Source organism: Elgaria multicarinata, chromosome 6 (genome assembly GCF_023053635.1).
Source record: "Elgaria multicarinata webbii isolate HBS135686 ecotype San Diego chromosome 6, rElgMul1.1.pri, whole genome shotgun sequence".
NCBI classification, from domain to species: domain Eukaryota; kingdom Metazoa; phylum Chordata; class Lepidosauria; order Squamata; family Anguidae; genus Elgaria; species Elgaria multicarinata.
Genome location: NC_086176.1, coordinates 34,726,289 through 34,743,923, shown reverse-complemented (window position 1 = coordinate 34,743,923; position 17,635 = coordinate 34,726,289). Strand labels below are relative to the sequence as shown.

Below are 17,635 nucleotides of genomic sequence, written 5' to 3'. Positions count from 1 at the left end.
CTCAGCCAGTATGGCCAATGGTCAGGAATGCTGGGAGTTGTAGTTTGAAAAATCCAGAGGGCGTCTGGTTGGGGTAGGTTGCTGTAAAATTAGTTAACTTTATTATCCTTCGTATTGCAGTTGGGAGGGACTGAGGCTAACTGAGAGTGGCTTGCCTAAGGCCACCTAGTGAGTTCATAGCAGAGGTGAGATTTGAATTGGTGATTTCCTGTTTTATAGTTCAGTCTCTTTAGCCATGACGCTGGATTTTACACTTTCCTGGGAGTATGTCACAATATCTTAACGACAAATAAGCATGACATTGCATCATATTTTGCTTTGCAGCTGGGGATAAAAAGTGCATTTAACATGATTTGCAATATAAATGACTTCAGGAAGGAGGGTAAAAATGTGCCTTTATTCTGGTACGTTAAATATAAAAGTGTATGTTATAAAGCTTTTTTCCTCCCCCATCCCCCAAATCATTTATTTTTAGGATCGAGTTTACCCAGAACTACAGAGATTCATGGCAATGTCTGATATGGCTTCCCTGTCTGTTAGTAAAGATACTCAATGGGAAAAGGTGATTGCCAAAGCTGCTTCTATCCGAGATATATGCAAGCAAAGGTAAGCAATCCCTCACCCCCTCGAACTCCAGAACTCTAGAAGTTTCTGTTGATTGTCAGGGACTTTGGATTTGCGACCGAAGCCTGGGACCTACTCTGTTGAGCTGCTGTGGACTGCATATGCTTAAGCCTTGGAACCCTCTTCATGTGCAGAAGAGGGGAGTGCAGTGTTAACTCCTTCAGATGGCTGACTGAATGAAGCCTCTGGATTGGCCACAGCTTACATATTGGTTAATAACCTTCTAGACTCACTTTAACAAAGGACCAGGACCTTCTGCTCGGGTTTCAGCTTTCTTGGCTTCAGTTCTAGCAACTGATTCTGATGCAACAACAAGACAAAGAAGGATAACAGTAAATCACAGTGGAGCAGAAAATATGGAGTACCTCTGTATGCTATATCCTGATGGTGAAGCACCATTCACAACACTGATGCACTAAATGGCCTTGAAGTGATGCACTAAATATGGAAGTGCACCAAAGATGGGTGCACCAAATGGCCATGAAATGATGCACAAAATATGGGTGTATCTCTGTATATTATATTCAATAAACAAAAAACCTATGGTTTACAAAACAACGTTAAAGGCTCTACAGTTTTCAACCAAACTCCAAAAAGCAGGGAAATTGGGAGTTAAGGCTCACAGGCCTTTAATGCCACATCCTCCCTAAGGAGGCAGAAAGTGCCAGTGAAATTCTCATTCTCCCAAAGCAGATATAAACCATGAGGACAGGATGGAGAATAGGATATGCAGAGGTGACTGTGGGGTTGTGGAAAACTGATGACGAACAACTTAGGGCTACCTACTTCTCTTTTTTTGTTTAGAGCAGCCCTTCCCCAACCTGGTGCCCTGTAAAGGTGTTGGACTACTACTCCCATCATTGCAAGTCAGTATGTCCCATGGTCAGGAAAGCTGGGACAGCAGGATAGGGAACACTGTTCTATATCCTTACCAAATACAGGGGCTGAGCAATATTTTTTTCTCACACACATCTCGCATAGAGCAGCACGATTGATAACAGAAGGGGCACTATTTGTTGGAGATGTAGAACCAGAGCAAGGGCTGGCACTTTCAGCTTTTAGTAAATACCCTGCCCTTCAAAGAACCAATGTTTTTTCTTAAAATGTGTTCATACAAAATATACTGTTCACTCCCCACAATCCCTCCACAATACATCATGTCATCAGAGTGACAGAGGAACAGAAAAGGATTAGTTTGGGTGTCTTGAACTCCTTTCAGATGAGATTAGTTTGCGATCCTATACCACTTGGGGGGAAGCCCTAGTAAACTCAGTGGCACTGGCTTCTGAGAAGATATGTATAGGATCCAAGTATAAACCATCCTTCTCCAGCCTGGTACTCTCCAGATGTGCTGCGCTGCAACTCCCATGTTATGGTGAGGACAAAAATCATTTCCATCAATAGTTTTTAAAATAATCCTTCCTTACACATGAATCTATTAGGTGGTAGCTCTGACTTTGATCTCACACTGCTGAACACGTAGGAAAAATCCTCTGCTGTTACAGCATTCACAGCATTCTTGATCACTGTCCATGCTGACAGAGACTTTTATGAGTTGAATGCCAAAACATCTAGAGATCTACATTTTGCCTGCCCTTGCTCTAGAACAGCATTCCCCGATCAGTTTTCCAGAACCCCACAGTCACCTCTCCACATATTTGAGAGTACAAGTCGCAGCATTCCTGTCCATGGGACATACTGACTTGCAATGATGGGAGCTGTAGTCCAACACCTTTGGAGGGCACTAGGTTGGGGAAGGGCTGCTCTAAACCGCCCAGAGAGCTCCGTCTATTGGGTAGTATAGAAATGTAATAAATAAACAAAAAAAGAGAAGTAGGTGGCCCTAAGTTGTTCGTCATCAGTTTTCCACAACCCCACAGTCACCTCTGCATATCCTATTCTCCATCCTGTCCTCATGGTTTATCTGCTTTGGGAGAATGAGAATTTCACTGGCACTTTCTGCCTCCTTAGGGAGGATGTGGCGTTATAGGCTGTGAGCCTTAATTCTCAATTTCCCTGCTTTTTGGAGTTTGGTTGAAAACTGTAGAGCCTTTAATGTTGTTTTGTAAACCGTAGGTTTTTTGTTTATTGAATTTCATGGCTTTGTGTAACGGATGACCACACAGGAAAGAAGCCATATAAATGTATGGAATGTGGGGAAAGCTTCAGCTGTAGTGGGACCTTGAGTAGACATCAAAGAACCCACACAGGGGAGAAAAAATATTTTTTAAATAATTTCCCAATTTACACTATTTAAAAAATTTAAATTATGACACTATAGTGTAATTATTTTAAAAATTACACTAAAATTTATAATTTTTACTATATTAAAGAATCCACTTAAACCAAGGATCAGAGTATCTAGCATTTTTCATATAACTGCTTGATAACCCACATATCACATAACTTCCAGATGAAAGGCATCACCAAATGTTGCTTCCTTGCTCGTATTTTCTTGCTATGTCAGTAACTGGAGATCATTGTTAACAACACATTTAGGTATTTATTGCAGAGCTTTGGCTATGGGGCGGTATATCAATGTAATAAATAAATACACCCAGGCTATGGGGCGGTATATAAATGTAATTCCTTATGCCCCCCCTTCCCGGCTTCCCCTCAGCCTACACTACCTCACAGGGTCATTGTGAGGATAAAATGAAGAGGAGGATGAACAGGACTACATGCTCTGGACTACTGCAACTACTGAGGGGCATTGAATTCTATGATTCTGTGAATCTAAGTCTACAGCAACTGGAGGGTGTCAGGTTGTAGCAAAAACTAGGTCCCTTACCCATTTCTCTGGTGTGAAGTAATGTTTTGGGTATAAGATTCATGGATGTACATTTTAGAAAACTTTTTCCTTTCATACAAACATAAAACAGCAGATTTAGCTTATAAGAAGCAGGTATGCAGAGAAAGGAAAATATTTTCTATGAACAACCAAAACTATTCACCTTCCTTCACACCAAAATCTTCCTTTACACCAGAGATTTTTTTAAGAGACCTATATCTGTGTTCAAATTCAAAATACATACACACACACACACACAAATCTATAAAAGAAAGCTTAAAATGTAGTTCAGCACCTTTTAAAGAAACACACACTACCTGAAGAAGTTTAAACTCATGGCAGATAGGCCAGGGTTAACCTCCTCTCATTCCTAGTCTGAATATTTATTTTCATAAAGTTGAAACTTTAAGAGGCTTGGGTGAGGAACTGCCACCCCAAAGGAAAGTTTGCCATATATTCTTTATACTTTGAATTAAGAAGGATGCACCAGCACTTCAAACACACACACACACACACACACACACACACACACCTCCCTCTTCACAATCACAGACACACAACAAAGTCAATCCTATAAAATTCTATCAAACCCCTGCCTGAGCCAGGGCCTCCCTCCAAGCAACGCAGATAGTTTCTCTCTCCCTCCCTGGCCTCCACAGCACTGTGGGGAAGGAGAGGGCCCAGACAGGGCCTTGGCTTATCTGCAGAAGGAAATGGCTCCTAAATGAACCAGATGGCCATCTTATTTCAGCCAGGCAGCCATCTTATTTCCAACATTCCAATCTATTTGAGACAGGAAGGAGCGGGGAGAGCGACGCTACTGAGCATGCTCCATTTAGGAGTTATGAGTCTGTATTCTCTTTAATGCGGCAAAGAAATGTTAATTAAAAAACAATGGAAGCGAATTTTGAAGAAAGAAAAGCCATTCCACCAACTAGAAGGACAGGGGGACAAGATCCCACCACTGGTTTAAAGGGTAAGGGTCCCAATTCGGAGCTTTTAGTGAGCAAAAAAATCGTCGCCACCCGGAAATAGTAAGCCATTTTGAGCCAGAGAGGTTTTCCCCATTTTGGTACTTTGAACTGCCATCCTGCCCTCAATATTTCACAAATCTTCTTCAAATGGGAAGGGTATGTAAAACCAGCGTTTCTTTCTGGCAGGTTTCAGAAAGATTGGTGAAACATTTTCCATTTTATGAACATCAGAATGACCTACCCCCAATTTCAGCCTTAACATGGTGGAATGCTCTTTTTACTGATCGCTTATAACACAGGGAAACACTCCTGTAATCCAGATGATGATCCAACAGGGCTGGTCCAAGACAATTGTACCCCTCCCTCCCAAAACCAAGGTGTGTCATACCCAAGGCCATTCAAGTTATTTTGGCACAGAAGTCAAAACATCCCACAAGCACGTTTCCCATCCCTGACAGTAAAAATACCAGAACAAATTAAATAACAACTTGCTGTCCTTTCATGACACCTAAGATTTTCTGTCTAAGGTGGCTACTGCCTCACTCTTCCTAATAGTAGGGACAGCCCTGCATCCCAAATCTAGAGCCCTTCTTTATTGTCCATCTTAGCAGAGTTCCTTCAACTCCTGTTCCCTATCGTCCTGAGCCCAGTCCTTGATAACAGGTGTGAAGTGTTTTCTGGAGTGCAATATTGGTCTGGAATGCAGGATCATTATATCCCCAACTAACAGTGTGGATGTGATTTCTCACATCTGAGGATGAAATTAGCTGATTTCAAGACATTGCAATGAGATGAACTAAGAAATAAGATCAAATCTCATGGCAGCAAAGTTCCAGTTCTTACTGGGGTTTTTACTCCGTAATTCGTTTTCTCTCTTTATGGAGAGAGGCCATATCTTTCCTCTTGAAGAATGTTAAGGTGTGGAACTTGCTCAAGTCAAGCTTTTTTTTAAAAAAAGAAACATAGCCTATAACTATGAGTATCTTATGGAATGGACTGCAGTCCAAGAAAGCTTATGCCATCATAAACGTTAGTCTTCAAGGTGCCACAAGATTCTTTGTTGTTTTTGCTGTCCCTCTGGAAATGATAATAACTTAATAACTTCTGTATTTGATTAGGCCTTACCAACATGGAGCAGATATGTTGGCTGCCATTTCTCAGGTACTGAATGAATGCACAAAGCCTGACCAAGCCACACCTGCTGTTTTAGTCTTACAAGGACTTCATGCACTTTGTCAAGCTGAGGTAAGCTTCACTGAGCCCAAACGGTTGTTTTTCTCCTTGGCGTGTTGCATGTTTTGTTCGTCATAGCTTTCTGGGTGCTGCTGTTGGAGTAGAATGCCAGGAGTAAGGCTCTATTTTCCTTGTTCATTAGTCATCCGCTAAAAAAATGCAGTTGGGGCCATTTTACATCTTCAGATAATAAGTTGCACTGAGACTTGCCAACAGTGTGCTTGTCGTTTTATGACTAATTCATGGGTCTCAGAGGAAACAAAATTCCCCCCAAAGCTGTATATTTTTCTAGTCTGCACAAGATAAACACGAAGACCATTGAGTATGCCTATTGCAGAGATGTGGACTGGTGCCTATGATCTGCGCTGTTGTTGTTGTTATCTGAAGTTCCAGGCCACATTTTTGTTTTCTTCTTATCTACCTGGAATGTCTTGTCTTTGAGGCCAAGATTTTTTGGATAGCAACTGTTATCTTCATGGCTGCAGCTTCTGTCTGTGTCCTCAGAATACAACGTTTCTAAAGCCAACATTATGTGTTTGAATGCATTCAAGATGGATACAAACCTCCAAATTAAGGTACCATGTCACAATGCCCCCCAAATAGCAGGATTTGTTTTGGCACTATATAATTTTAATCTTACTCAGTCAGTCAGTCAGTCTCTCTCTCTCTCTCTCCATTTAAAACAACTTTAACGTTGATGATAAAAAGAGATTAATGTAAGTCTGATACAGTTACCAAGGAGTAAGTTCAATTAAACTCAATGGGGCTTCCTTCTGAGTAGACATTTATAGGATTGTTAAGTTAGCAACAAGTGTGTAGGATTGTGCTGTAAGTTTTCATCTTATTGGGATATTCCTAGATCCTGTGATTTAAAAAGACAACATGTTTCAATCGTTCATGGTCCATCTACAGAAAGTATTCTTGCTTTAACATTGTTTTGAATATGTTCCTGTCTTAATGTTCAAGGCCCCATTTACTGAGTTTTGTGCTAGAGCATGGAACACATGGACATCAGCCACTGATGTTTTGTGTATTAGGCTTCCTCAATTTGCTTGTGAGGTGGTAATGAATAACAGCAAAAGAGCGGTAGCATGTGTCTTGAGATGGAAAGAAACTTATAAATAGGGTGAGGGAAACTTTACCAGGAGATGTGGGACTGATGGCAATATGACTGGGAACATGTTTTATTGTGAGGTGTTATGGCAACCAACACCTTCTGCTCTGGATGTCCCAACTGGAATTAAGTACATGGAGGCCAGAAGGAGTGGAGGAGTACTATGGAGCCAGAGGCAGTGCCTCAGGTGCCCAGTTTGGATTTCTACAAAAGGGCCAGCACAAGGAAGTGCAGTTTGAGTGATAGAGAGATTGAGGAGCAGGAACCAGGGGTCATGTCTAGCCCTGCTCCTGAGTTGGAAGAAGTGTTTCAGGTGATCAGTCAGAATCAGACTCTGAAGTAGAGGAGTCGGCACCAGAAACAAGCCAGCCTGGGGAGAAAGCTCTCACCAGCTGGGAGCGAACTCTCTCCATAGCTTACCTCATCAAGGGCAAATAATACACAGTCAGTGGGAAGCCAACATTCTTCCAAAGGAGACAGCACGGACAGGTTAACCGATCCTAGAGTATGCGCAGACTAAACCGGGCAGAGCTTCTGACGTATCCAGTAAGAAGCTGCCTCCGAACTAGTCTCTCTGAAGTTAACACATCTTGGGAAAAGGCTTTCCATTCTTCTTGAAAGGACAATTGTCTCGCTTATTTTGCATAGTTTTGCCTAGGGGAAAGTTCCTAGAGATTAGACTCTCTTCAGGTGGGAAGAGATGTTTATTGCTTGAATAAAGCTTTGTGGATAACTTAGCAGGCCTCCTTATTGTCTCCCAAGAAGGCAGGAGGTTTTGAGAAACACGACACCAGGTAACTCACTCACATTTCAAGGAAACTTGGGTGGTTAGAACCAGCAACCTAAAATTGTCCTCTGCATAATAATAATAATAATAATAATAATAATAATAATAATAATAATAATATGCATTAACAAGCTGCTCAATGACAGAGTTCTCTGAATGGCTAACAATAATAAATATAAATTAAAAATTAAATACAACTATAAGCCAAAATGCAGCATAAAGCACTCCAGCAGCCATGAATAAAATTAATTAATAAATGAATATACAAACCCTCCCAAAGAGCACGAAGAAATGTTTTTTGACTATCAGAACGAGAGAACCAACAGTTTGTGAAAATGAACCAACAGTTTGTAAAAAAGCGTCAGAGGCTTGTTGGAAATAAGACAGGATCACAAAGTCAATATCAGGCGAGTATCTCGGGGAGAATGTTCTGCCACTGGGTAACACCATCATATAGGCCATGTCTCCAGTAGCCACCTGCTGCTCCTCACTTGGCAGGGACACCCAGAAAGGGCCTGCAAAGATGATCTCAAGATCTGGGTTAGCTCATCGGAAAGAGACGCTGACAAGAATTGAATCAGCAGCCGTTGAAAAGAATTGATTCAGATAGGAACAGATAGCTGTTACTTGTGATCCAAGCTGTGATGAGGAAAATATTCATTTTGAGAATAAGTGCCTTAGGTTCTTGTCCATACTTCCTTGGGAATAAAGCAGTCCCCTCAGAGAACAGTATAAGGGCTCCTAAGTATATAAGAATTTTGACATTGTTGAATCATACAACATGACAACTCATATTTAAGGTTCAGTATGGTTGAATGTAGCTTGTCATTGAAGTGTGGGTTGTTGTGTTGTGTGAATCCAGGTGCATTAACAAACCATGTTTGTTAACCATGAACAACCCACGTTTCAATGACAAGCCATGCTCTGTTGTGGGGTTGTGAACTCTAGGTTATTCATGATTAGTAAACCATGATTAGTTAGCTCAGTTGGATTCAGTCTACACAACAACCCACATTTCAACAACAGTCCAGTTTCAACAACAACCTACACTCAAACCAGATTTAACCTTGAGTATTGGTTTTGTGTTTTATGAACCAGCCACCTGATATTTACTTTATGTTTTAATAATAAAGTATTGTAAATGAAATGGTGATGTTGAGAAGATTAAAGTGTGCTTTGATATTTAATAAATGCTTGTCAGACATTTTAAGAAGCCCTGTGGGTTGAAAGTAAGATAGCATTGAAAGAGTATTGTTTGATATATATTTTTTAAAAATCTATAAAATAAAATCTAAAAAGCAGACTCTACAAACTCAACTTGAGTTAAATATGATTGTCCTGTATTAGAATATAATGGATTATATGAAATAGGAAAACACTGCACATGAATACTCATATTGCTCCAGAGTATTATGCTTGCTTTTGCGTGATTTATGAAGACGACTAAATCTTTTTGTGCTTTTGTATAATGGAGCCCTTTAATGAGACTTACAGTGTTCACCGGCTTGCATGTTGGGCCTGGAAATTATACATTGTAGTCCTTGCCAGACCACATTGACTAATTCTTGGCAAATCTTTTGTTTTTTTGCCAGCATAATTCAACAGAAGCCAGCATTCTTCCTATGTATCCTGGTTTATAATAGATTTCATGTGTGAAATATATTAGGCAGGCCAAGTAAGATTCAGAGATGAAAAGGCTAAGCGTAGTTTGGTGTGTGTGTGTGTATGTGTGTTTTCTGGAAGCAATTCTGAGCTGTTTACTCCCTGATTTCACATTTATCAGGCCTTGACCAAAGAGAGAGAGAGAACTGACAGAACAGAATAGCACAATGAAAATTACGATGATGACAAATTACATTGGTTAGCGAATTTGACAACTAGAAGAAAATTGTTCCTTGGGCATTCTTAAAATAACTTGGCTATTAAAACTGAAGTGATGTATTTTTTCTACATACAAAAGCAGAAACTAAGCTTTTTTTGGCGGAAGAGTCTTTTCCTTGGGAGTTTGCTTCACAGTCTTGCAAGAATGATTCCTTATACTTCCACTTAGATAGGGCTCTAACGTTAGACTGTGGGGTGAGGGAGGGTGCCATTTAAAAAGGCAGCTAGGCATGTGTGTTTCAGACCACATTCCTCAGGCACACTCATGTTTCTAGTCGTTATATAGGGCAAGGCATACAAAGTTACCACAACAAATGCTTATAAAACCAGCATTTAAACTTGCTATGAAACTTGCCCTCGACTCCTTGCATATTAAATCTCTTTGTCTGTACCTCCCACAAAGTGATGCCCTTGGTGAAGCCGAGACCAAGGCCAGATTTACACCAAGCAGGATATGACACTTTGAAACGGATTTGAAAACTGTATGTGGAGTGTGTTCTGGGCCCCAACAGTTGTCACCACTATTATAAACCGTTTTAAAGCTGTAGTGTAGATCCTGTCCAAGGCAGCATAATGAACACATTCCAAAAAACGTTATGTGGGAAGGGGGACATTTATTTATTTATTTATTACATTTCTATACCGTCCAATAGCCGGAACTCTCTGGGCGGTTCCCATTTGTATTTTTTCTTTCGCCTCAAGCATCAAACAGGCTGTTTCAAGATTTTTATTTATTTATTACATTTCTATATCCCCCAGTACCTGAAGTTATATGGGGATTTGCATTATAGGCAATAGAATTTTGGCTTCCCAACACTGATGGTGTTGGGGAGAAAACAATGATTTTCCTTCCCCTTAAACACTCAAAATCCTTTATGTGTGCATGCAAAGTGCTTCTTGCCCTACTTTGGGCCCATGATCAAGATTTATGTAACAAAACCTTGGTTATGTACATTAGGATGACTTTAGTACTGGTGGAATTATCACAGTTATATGTCGTAAAGCATCCTAATAAGTTTAAATGATATAGAGAAGGAAACTTTGGAAAATTGGGTAGAAGTCATAGGCCATAGCTGTTGGATGCTGGTTACAGCCTGTAGTCCTGAAGGATTCCTGTGACAAGCTGGATGGGGAAAGAGCCAAACTGTTCAAAAATAGTTTCTAAAATGTCATTAGAGTCCCATGAAATCAAGAAAGTATGCAGTTATGCACTACAAATGTAAGCCAGAAAGTATGTAATCAGTGAACCAGAGCCCCTTTTGTGTGAAGTCAATATGCCATTTTTAATTGATTCAATGGGAATTTCCCCTTCTCTCCCTCCCCCCCCATGCAAATTGAGGCCCTGATCCAGATTGGGACTGCAGCAGGGGGCAAAGGGTTAAAGGCCATAACCCCTCCTCTAGTGCTGCAATTTACTTTAAATATATATATCCGTGTGGTTGATAACAGTGTAAGTGACATTGTCTCTAGTTTGGCCATCAGTTGAGGCTGTTCATACATTTTGCTGAGAGGCCTCAAGAGTTGACTAGTCAAGCAAAACATGCACTTTTGTACCATCTCTCTAAATCTATACCTTACAGTAATTTCTGAAACATCTTCCTCACACATTCCCATACATGAAGGTGCCGAGTGATCACACACGGAGGGTGGGGTGGGTGGGTGGTTATTTGATCTGGCAGGCGACACTTCCAGCCTCCGGACCAAACTGGAAAGCAGAATGGCCTTTGACACTAAGCCCCTGATTCACATGAACATATAGTGTTTTCTTGTGAAAGGATTAATTTGAACAAGGGATATTACATTCTGTGAGTGTGGTCTTATACCTGTCTATGCAAAGTAAGTTCCAGGTGAGTGGATATAGAATTGCAATCTTACTAGTGCATCCACATTAGCTGTTTTGCTGCTAGAGTTTCCCTTGGACATGTTCCTACTCATTGGAGGCTTCAGGGTTAAAGCTGAACTGTAAGCGTTAACCAGTATTCCATTCAGACCAATGTTAAAGGGACGGCGTGGATCATTTTGGCATTCTCAGGCCTAGATTTTGTCAAATTGGGGAGAGGACAAGGTTAAGGAGAGACAGCAGTAGGGTCTCCTGATAGCTCAAACTACTTGGCACCTTTTTTACTGTTTAGATAGAATAAAATGAATTTACTCTTTACTAAGGATAAAGAGTTTGAAATAGATGTATTTACATGATCCCTTCTTGGTCTTAGTAAGCAAGGATAATTAAAGCAACTTCATCTAATAAATAAATCCCAACTCTGCGTATTCTGTTGCATGGAAGCATTAAAATAATACTGGCAGTAGTCCTGAGATCTGTGATGTTAAAACCTTGTAAATCCTTAGAGATGGAAATGTTCTATTCATCCTAAAACAACAATAAAGGAAGGAACAATGAGCACAGAGTTTAAAACAAACTTACAAAGAGGGCTTGCACCCAAAGCCTTTGAACGCTGTCTGGAGTTACAAAGATGCTTTCTGATCAGCTACTGCTCTGTTGTGTCAGAGCTAATAGGTGTCCCCATATCGTGGAGCAAAAGCTCTTTCATCTTCTGCGGTTCCTAGAGGGTGTTGTACTCTCAAATAACAGCAGTGTACAATTGAGCAATAACTATCAAGACACAGGGCATTTCCCGGGGATTCATGACCGAGGGAAAGAGTTCACTGCAGGCCATTTATCACAAGACAGAATCGGCTGTTTCCCCGGAAATGCGCCATGCCAAGATCATTAGTGCTGTTATTACCTTTGCATTTGTTTACTTTTTAAAAAAATGTGGGTTGGGAGGAAAGCATAATTTTGTCTCCCTGTGGTTTCTTTACAACGCTGCAGGGTAGCCGACACTCAATGGGGGTTGCTGCTGTGCTTCATTATTCCAGAGAATTCGTTTCTTGCAGAAGGATCCAATCAAATGTCTAGATTTTTTCTCCAGTTAAGGGTGTAAAAATAATTTATTATGGAAATAGTTCAGTATGGTTGAGGGCCCTCAAGAAGCTAACTACAGTGGCCAGCTGTGTACAGTGGTTTTCTTTTAATCGAGTGTGGATTTTTGTATTACATTCCAGAGATCATTTTATAGCATAGTGGTGGATGCTACTTTTGTGATTGGTTTTATTGTTATAAACACAGATACCCTTAAGTCTACAGGGGGCAACGGTGGGGGAGAATGTCTGCATACAATGATAATGCATTTAAAAAATGGCAGTATTTTTCATGTTTAAAGCCTCCTTTATTTCTAGTTCATGAAGTTTTGTTTGTGGCATTGGTTACTAAAGCACTTGACACGTAAGCCCAAACTTTACAAAAGTCTTTTCAATCTGATTAATGCAGAAGAGGGTTTAAAGTTGGGTCATTACCAAGTTGAATCTATCATTTTGAAATATGGAACATGCACTTATTTATTTATTTACAATACTTTTGTACCGCTTACTATATGTTTTTAAATCCCCAAGTGCTGCACATTAAATGTGATACAATTAAAAAACAATAGAAAATAAGTAAATAACTAAAAGCTTTACCACAAGAATGAAAATAAAACAGGACAGTACATCATCCATTAAAGGTCAGGGAAAGCCCGTGTGAACAAGTATGTTTAAAGAGGTATTTGAAAATTACCCCAGTTTCTGCCTCTTGAACCACACATGGGAGAGCTTTCCAGAGCATTGATGGCACTACCAATAAGGTCAATCTATGGGCTGTTTCTTGGTGATGTTCTGTTGGCCATGTCTCCTCAGAATCTCTCAGGGGTTGATTGGGTGTATATAGGGGAATAGGAGAAGGCAGTTTGCTAGGTATCCAGCAATAGCTATTTGACATATATAGACAGTGCAATTAAGCAGCAGAGTGTCTCTCTGTATGTAAACTATGGCTGTTTTTGTTTTCTTTAAAATTGTGTGCAGGGTTGGATCCGTATTTAGAGAAGACCCAATGTAATCAATGGAATTTTACTCATGACTAATTCAAGGTCCATTGATTTCAGTGGATTACTTTAAGTGTGACTAAATTTGAATCCAGTATATAGATGCGTATATAGCAGTGTTTGTGGTAGTGCAGTAAATGTAGGCAGAATATAAGGTATTATAGGGGATAAGGTAGAATCTCAGAGGCTGAAGCTGTTTCCAAAGCAGTGAGCTGTCTTCATGAGCAGGGCGTGTTCAATGGTACTCTTCTGTATCAACTTGAAAAGGAGTCCTGGCATGTTTCAGAAGAACTTGAGCTGTGTTTTCCAGAGCACTCTGAATTCATGCAAGACGCTAGGCAGACATGTTGAGCTTCACTACAGGCTCATATGAATTGGGAGCCCACTCTAGTTAGGGTTGTCAACCAGCCAGAGAAAGAAGGCTGGCCACTTTTGTGGTTTTGAGCTAGTTGCTTGACTGTCTGTACTTTGTCCCTTCTTCCTCAAAGCTGGTTTTAGGTCATGTTGGGGTTTTTTTAAATAAAAGTGTACAACATTGGTGAAGAGACAGCACCAACTCCCTAGATGTGCCATAAGCTCCACCCCTAGGCCCTGTCCAGTAACCAGGACTCTTTCCCCAAAGGTTGGAGAGGGGCTGTAGGTCAGTGTTAGAGCACACGCTTTGCATGCAGAAGGTTCCTGGTTCAATCCTTGTCTTCTCCAAGGAGGGCTGAGAAAGTCACAGCCTGAAACCCTGGAGAGCTGCTTCCAGTCAGTGTTGACAATACTGGGCCAGATGGAGCAAATACTCCATCTTTGGTATAAGGCAACTTCCTATTTCTTACGTTCGAGCCTAAGCATTCCCTAGTACCGCATAATCCCGGGGAAGATCAGCTGCCTTTTGCAAGGAAGTTTTTTCTTTCCCAGTACTGTTGTTTCCATTGAGAAACACCTGATACATTTTCATGGAACCCCATGGTTCCTCAGAACACAATTGTAAAATCACTGCTTTCAATTAATGCAGCAGTTATCTGTAGTAAACTTTGCCGTTACAGTATATAGCTTTTTAAACAGATAGTATACTAAGTATGTAGATAAATACATAGTGTTTATTATATAGCTTCTAGTATCCTTTGGAAGTTCTATGATAAATGGGGCAGTTTTTACCAAAATCCATCCTGTGCTTTGGGTGTGTGGTAGCCTACTTTATCAATAACTCAGCTAATTTGTAATGTTATTGGATCGCCTATTTTTGATGAGAGAGCATTGTTGTTTTTAATTGCAACTTACTGGTGTAAGAACAGAAAATCGATTTTCATTTTGGCATTCTAGATAGCATCAGTGATTTACTGTACCTCAGCCAAACTCCAAGGGCACTCAGAAGAGATCAGTAGCAATGAATACTGGGGAAGTTTTGACTTTGTCACATACAAACAGGGGGAGCCTAGCCACCAACAGAGAAGCCTGACTCACTGGCTGCAAATCATGATTGCTGAATGTTTGCTGCCAAGTTGGAAATAATACCGTGACTCAAACTATGTTAATGGGTGATGCCATTAGGCTATCTCATTGAATAAAAGTCTTTATTTAGGTTTGTGCTTTTTTTATTTAAAAAAAAAAGCATTAATCTTGGGATAGTGTTTGAATTTGGAAGACAGCGGGGGCCCAACTGTCATGTTGAATGTCCCCCTGTGATTGTAAGAGTATGGAGCTTTTTTTTCTTTGGTTATAAAATATGCAAAACTGGGGAAATTCATTAGGGAACAGTTATGCTGGCACTTAAGCCAGGATCATTCAGTTGCAGTTCATCGAATTGAGAAAAATGCTGGAGTGGCACTTCCAGGTCTGAACTGAAAACTGCCGTTGCTGTATAGATGCATCTTTACATTGCAAGATCTGTTGGGGTTGGAGACAAGCTGTGTTTGACTGGTGTTGGAAAACTGACTGGAGACCTCAATTTAATGTAATACTGGGACCTCTTTATTTAGTGGTGGACAACTTGAGGTCCTTCAGATGTTTTGACCTACAACTCCCATCATCCCTCACCATTGGCTGCGCTGGCTAGGGCTAATGGAAGGTGCAGTCCAACAACATCAGTTGCCCACCTCTGCCTTTATTCAAGTGAACAATGGAAAAAGTAATTACTTCTTTGCTACAAAGAATGCTACAAGGAGGAAAAACTGAGAACTCTTCTCATCCCCCCATCCCCCGTCCCCTCGGCTCAGTTGAGAATCTTGACAGATCTGGAGCACTGGTGGATAACATGTGGTCTTCCAGATGTTGGACTGCAATTCCCATCAGCCCTAGCCAACATAGCTAATGATGAGGGATGGTGGGAGTTTCCATCCAATAATATCTGGAGCACCATACCTTCCCCATCCCTTATCTAGAGTGAGGGTTATAGTACTGACAGTGAAAGGTGTCCTGGCAACCTAATCTATGAAGGTGAGAAGCAGAAGCAGTCCCTGTGCCACTGCGTTTTTTCCAGAAGGAATCCATGAAATGCTAGATCCCTCTGCCCTCTGTGTGTTACTGACTGATTCACACATACACTCACCTTAGTTGACCTCTCATTGATTGAATAGATAACTTGCAGTTTATGCATCAACTGACTTGTTTTGAGTTCTGTCTGGGGTACTATGTATATAGCACTTCATTCACATATTGACAGCCGCTACTTGATACAGCTGTTGTCTATTTTATTTATTTAGTTGTTACATTTCTATGTCATCTAATAGCTAAAGCTCTCTGGGCAGTTAGCAACTATTAAAACCCTAAAATACAACACCATAAAACATAATATAAATGTGTAACAGTTTAAAACTACAGTATACAGGACATATTGCATGTGCATGTGTGAACCGTGTCAAAAATTGAGAGAAGAACTGAGTCCTACATGCACTTTGTATTCCAATCTAGGAGTTCCAGTCCTACATGAAAGAGGTGTGCAATTGAGCTAAACTCTATCTGCTATTGTCTTTGCCTATGCATGTAGGCTCACTAGTTTTGAAGCCAGTTCTTTGTATGAGCCTCGTGTGACACAGAGTGGTAAGCCGCAGTTACTGGAGCCGAAACTCTCCCCACGGCCTGAGTTCGATCCCAGTGGAAGCTGGTTCTCAGGCAGCCGGCTCAGGTCGACTCAGCCTTCCATCCTTCCGAGGTCTGTAAAATGAGTACCCAGCTAGCTGGGGGAAAGGTAAGTGAGACTGGGGAAGGCAATGGCAAACCACCCCACTACAAAATCTGCCAAGAAAACGTCAGCGAAAGCAGGCGTCCCTCTAGGAGTTAGCAATTACTCAAGTGCTTACACGAGAGGTTCCTTTCCTTTCCTTTCCTTTCCTTTTATGTATCTAAAGGTACATGCAGTTGAAGAACGCTGTCGAAAGACATTCATTTTTATTCTTCAGTTGGTAGCCAAATGGTTCCTTGAGGGGCCAATGCACTTATTTCTTCCCCTGCCCTTGTGTAAAGTTTTAAAGAGAATGGGAGCAAGTAATGGAATTGTGTAGATTCTCATCACTCCATGGAGAATGTTGAATGTAATTGGCACATACACTCTCTATGTATAATCTGTCTGTTGCAAAAAGGGGTGGATGAAGCATGTGGATATACACGTTGATTATTCTGAGTGGGTGTGAGCAGGAGACTCACTCCTGTGCCCTTTTCATACATAAAGAGTCTTCACAATAATGGGAGTCCTAAGGTAATGACTTATTCTTTGGCTTTCAGACAATGGTGGTATACTCATTGGACTTTAGCAAATGAGTTCTTTAAAGCTTACTGTATTTTTGGGTGCCCTCCACCCCACACACTAGGAATTTGCCCTACAGTCAGAACAGCTAGTGACCTTTGAGTCCTGTTTCTGTCTCCCCCATGTAGTTGCCTTATTAACTTTCCTAGAGTGGTCTCCATCTTTTTGTCTTCAACACCAAATCCCTTTCCAGAGATGGCTCAAGACATTTTGATGCATAAAGCAGAAAATCCAAGTTACTCTCCTGCCATGATTAAAAATAAAATAAATGAATTACATTTTCTTGTCATTTAATATTACTTGCCTTGTCCTACCTGAAGGTAAGCTGATCATGCCCTTTTGCTGCTGCTGCTGTTTCCTTGTGGAGCATTGTAGTCTGGATGGTGAAGGTTGGGGGTACATAACCTAAGGCCTGGGAGCTGAATCCGGCCCACCTGGAGTCCCAGTCAGGTCCTCCAGGGTGTCCCAGATGGCTCCATCCCCTTTCCCTGATCACTGAGAGTTTGGTGGTGTCCTGCCTTTTGTGTATTCCCCCCACCCCATTTTGAAAGGTTGAAATGCCTCCTCTATGGCTTAGTTACAGT

The 17,635-nt window shown here is 40.9% G+C and overlaps 1 protein-coding gene across 1 annotated transcript in view; it reads left to right on the top strand.

Moving 5' to 3' along the window:
• FOCAD (focadhesin) overlaps window positions 1-17,635 on the top strand; it is a 146,014-nt gene that overhangs the window by 45,778 nt on the left and 82,601 nt on the right. Inside the window, exons 14-15 of the mRNA XM_063129216.1 lie at window positions 476-606; window positions 5,508-5,634. Coding sequence (XP_062985286.1) covers window positions 476-606; window positions 5,508-5,634 — 258 coding nt within the window. The remainder of the gene's footprint in view (window positions 1-475; window positions 607-5,507; window positions 5,635-17,635) is intronic.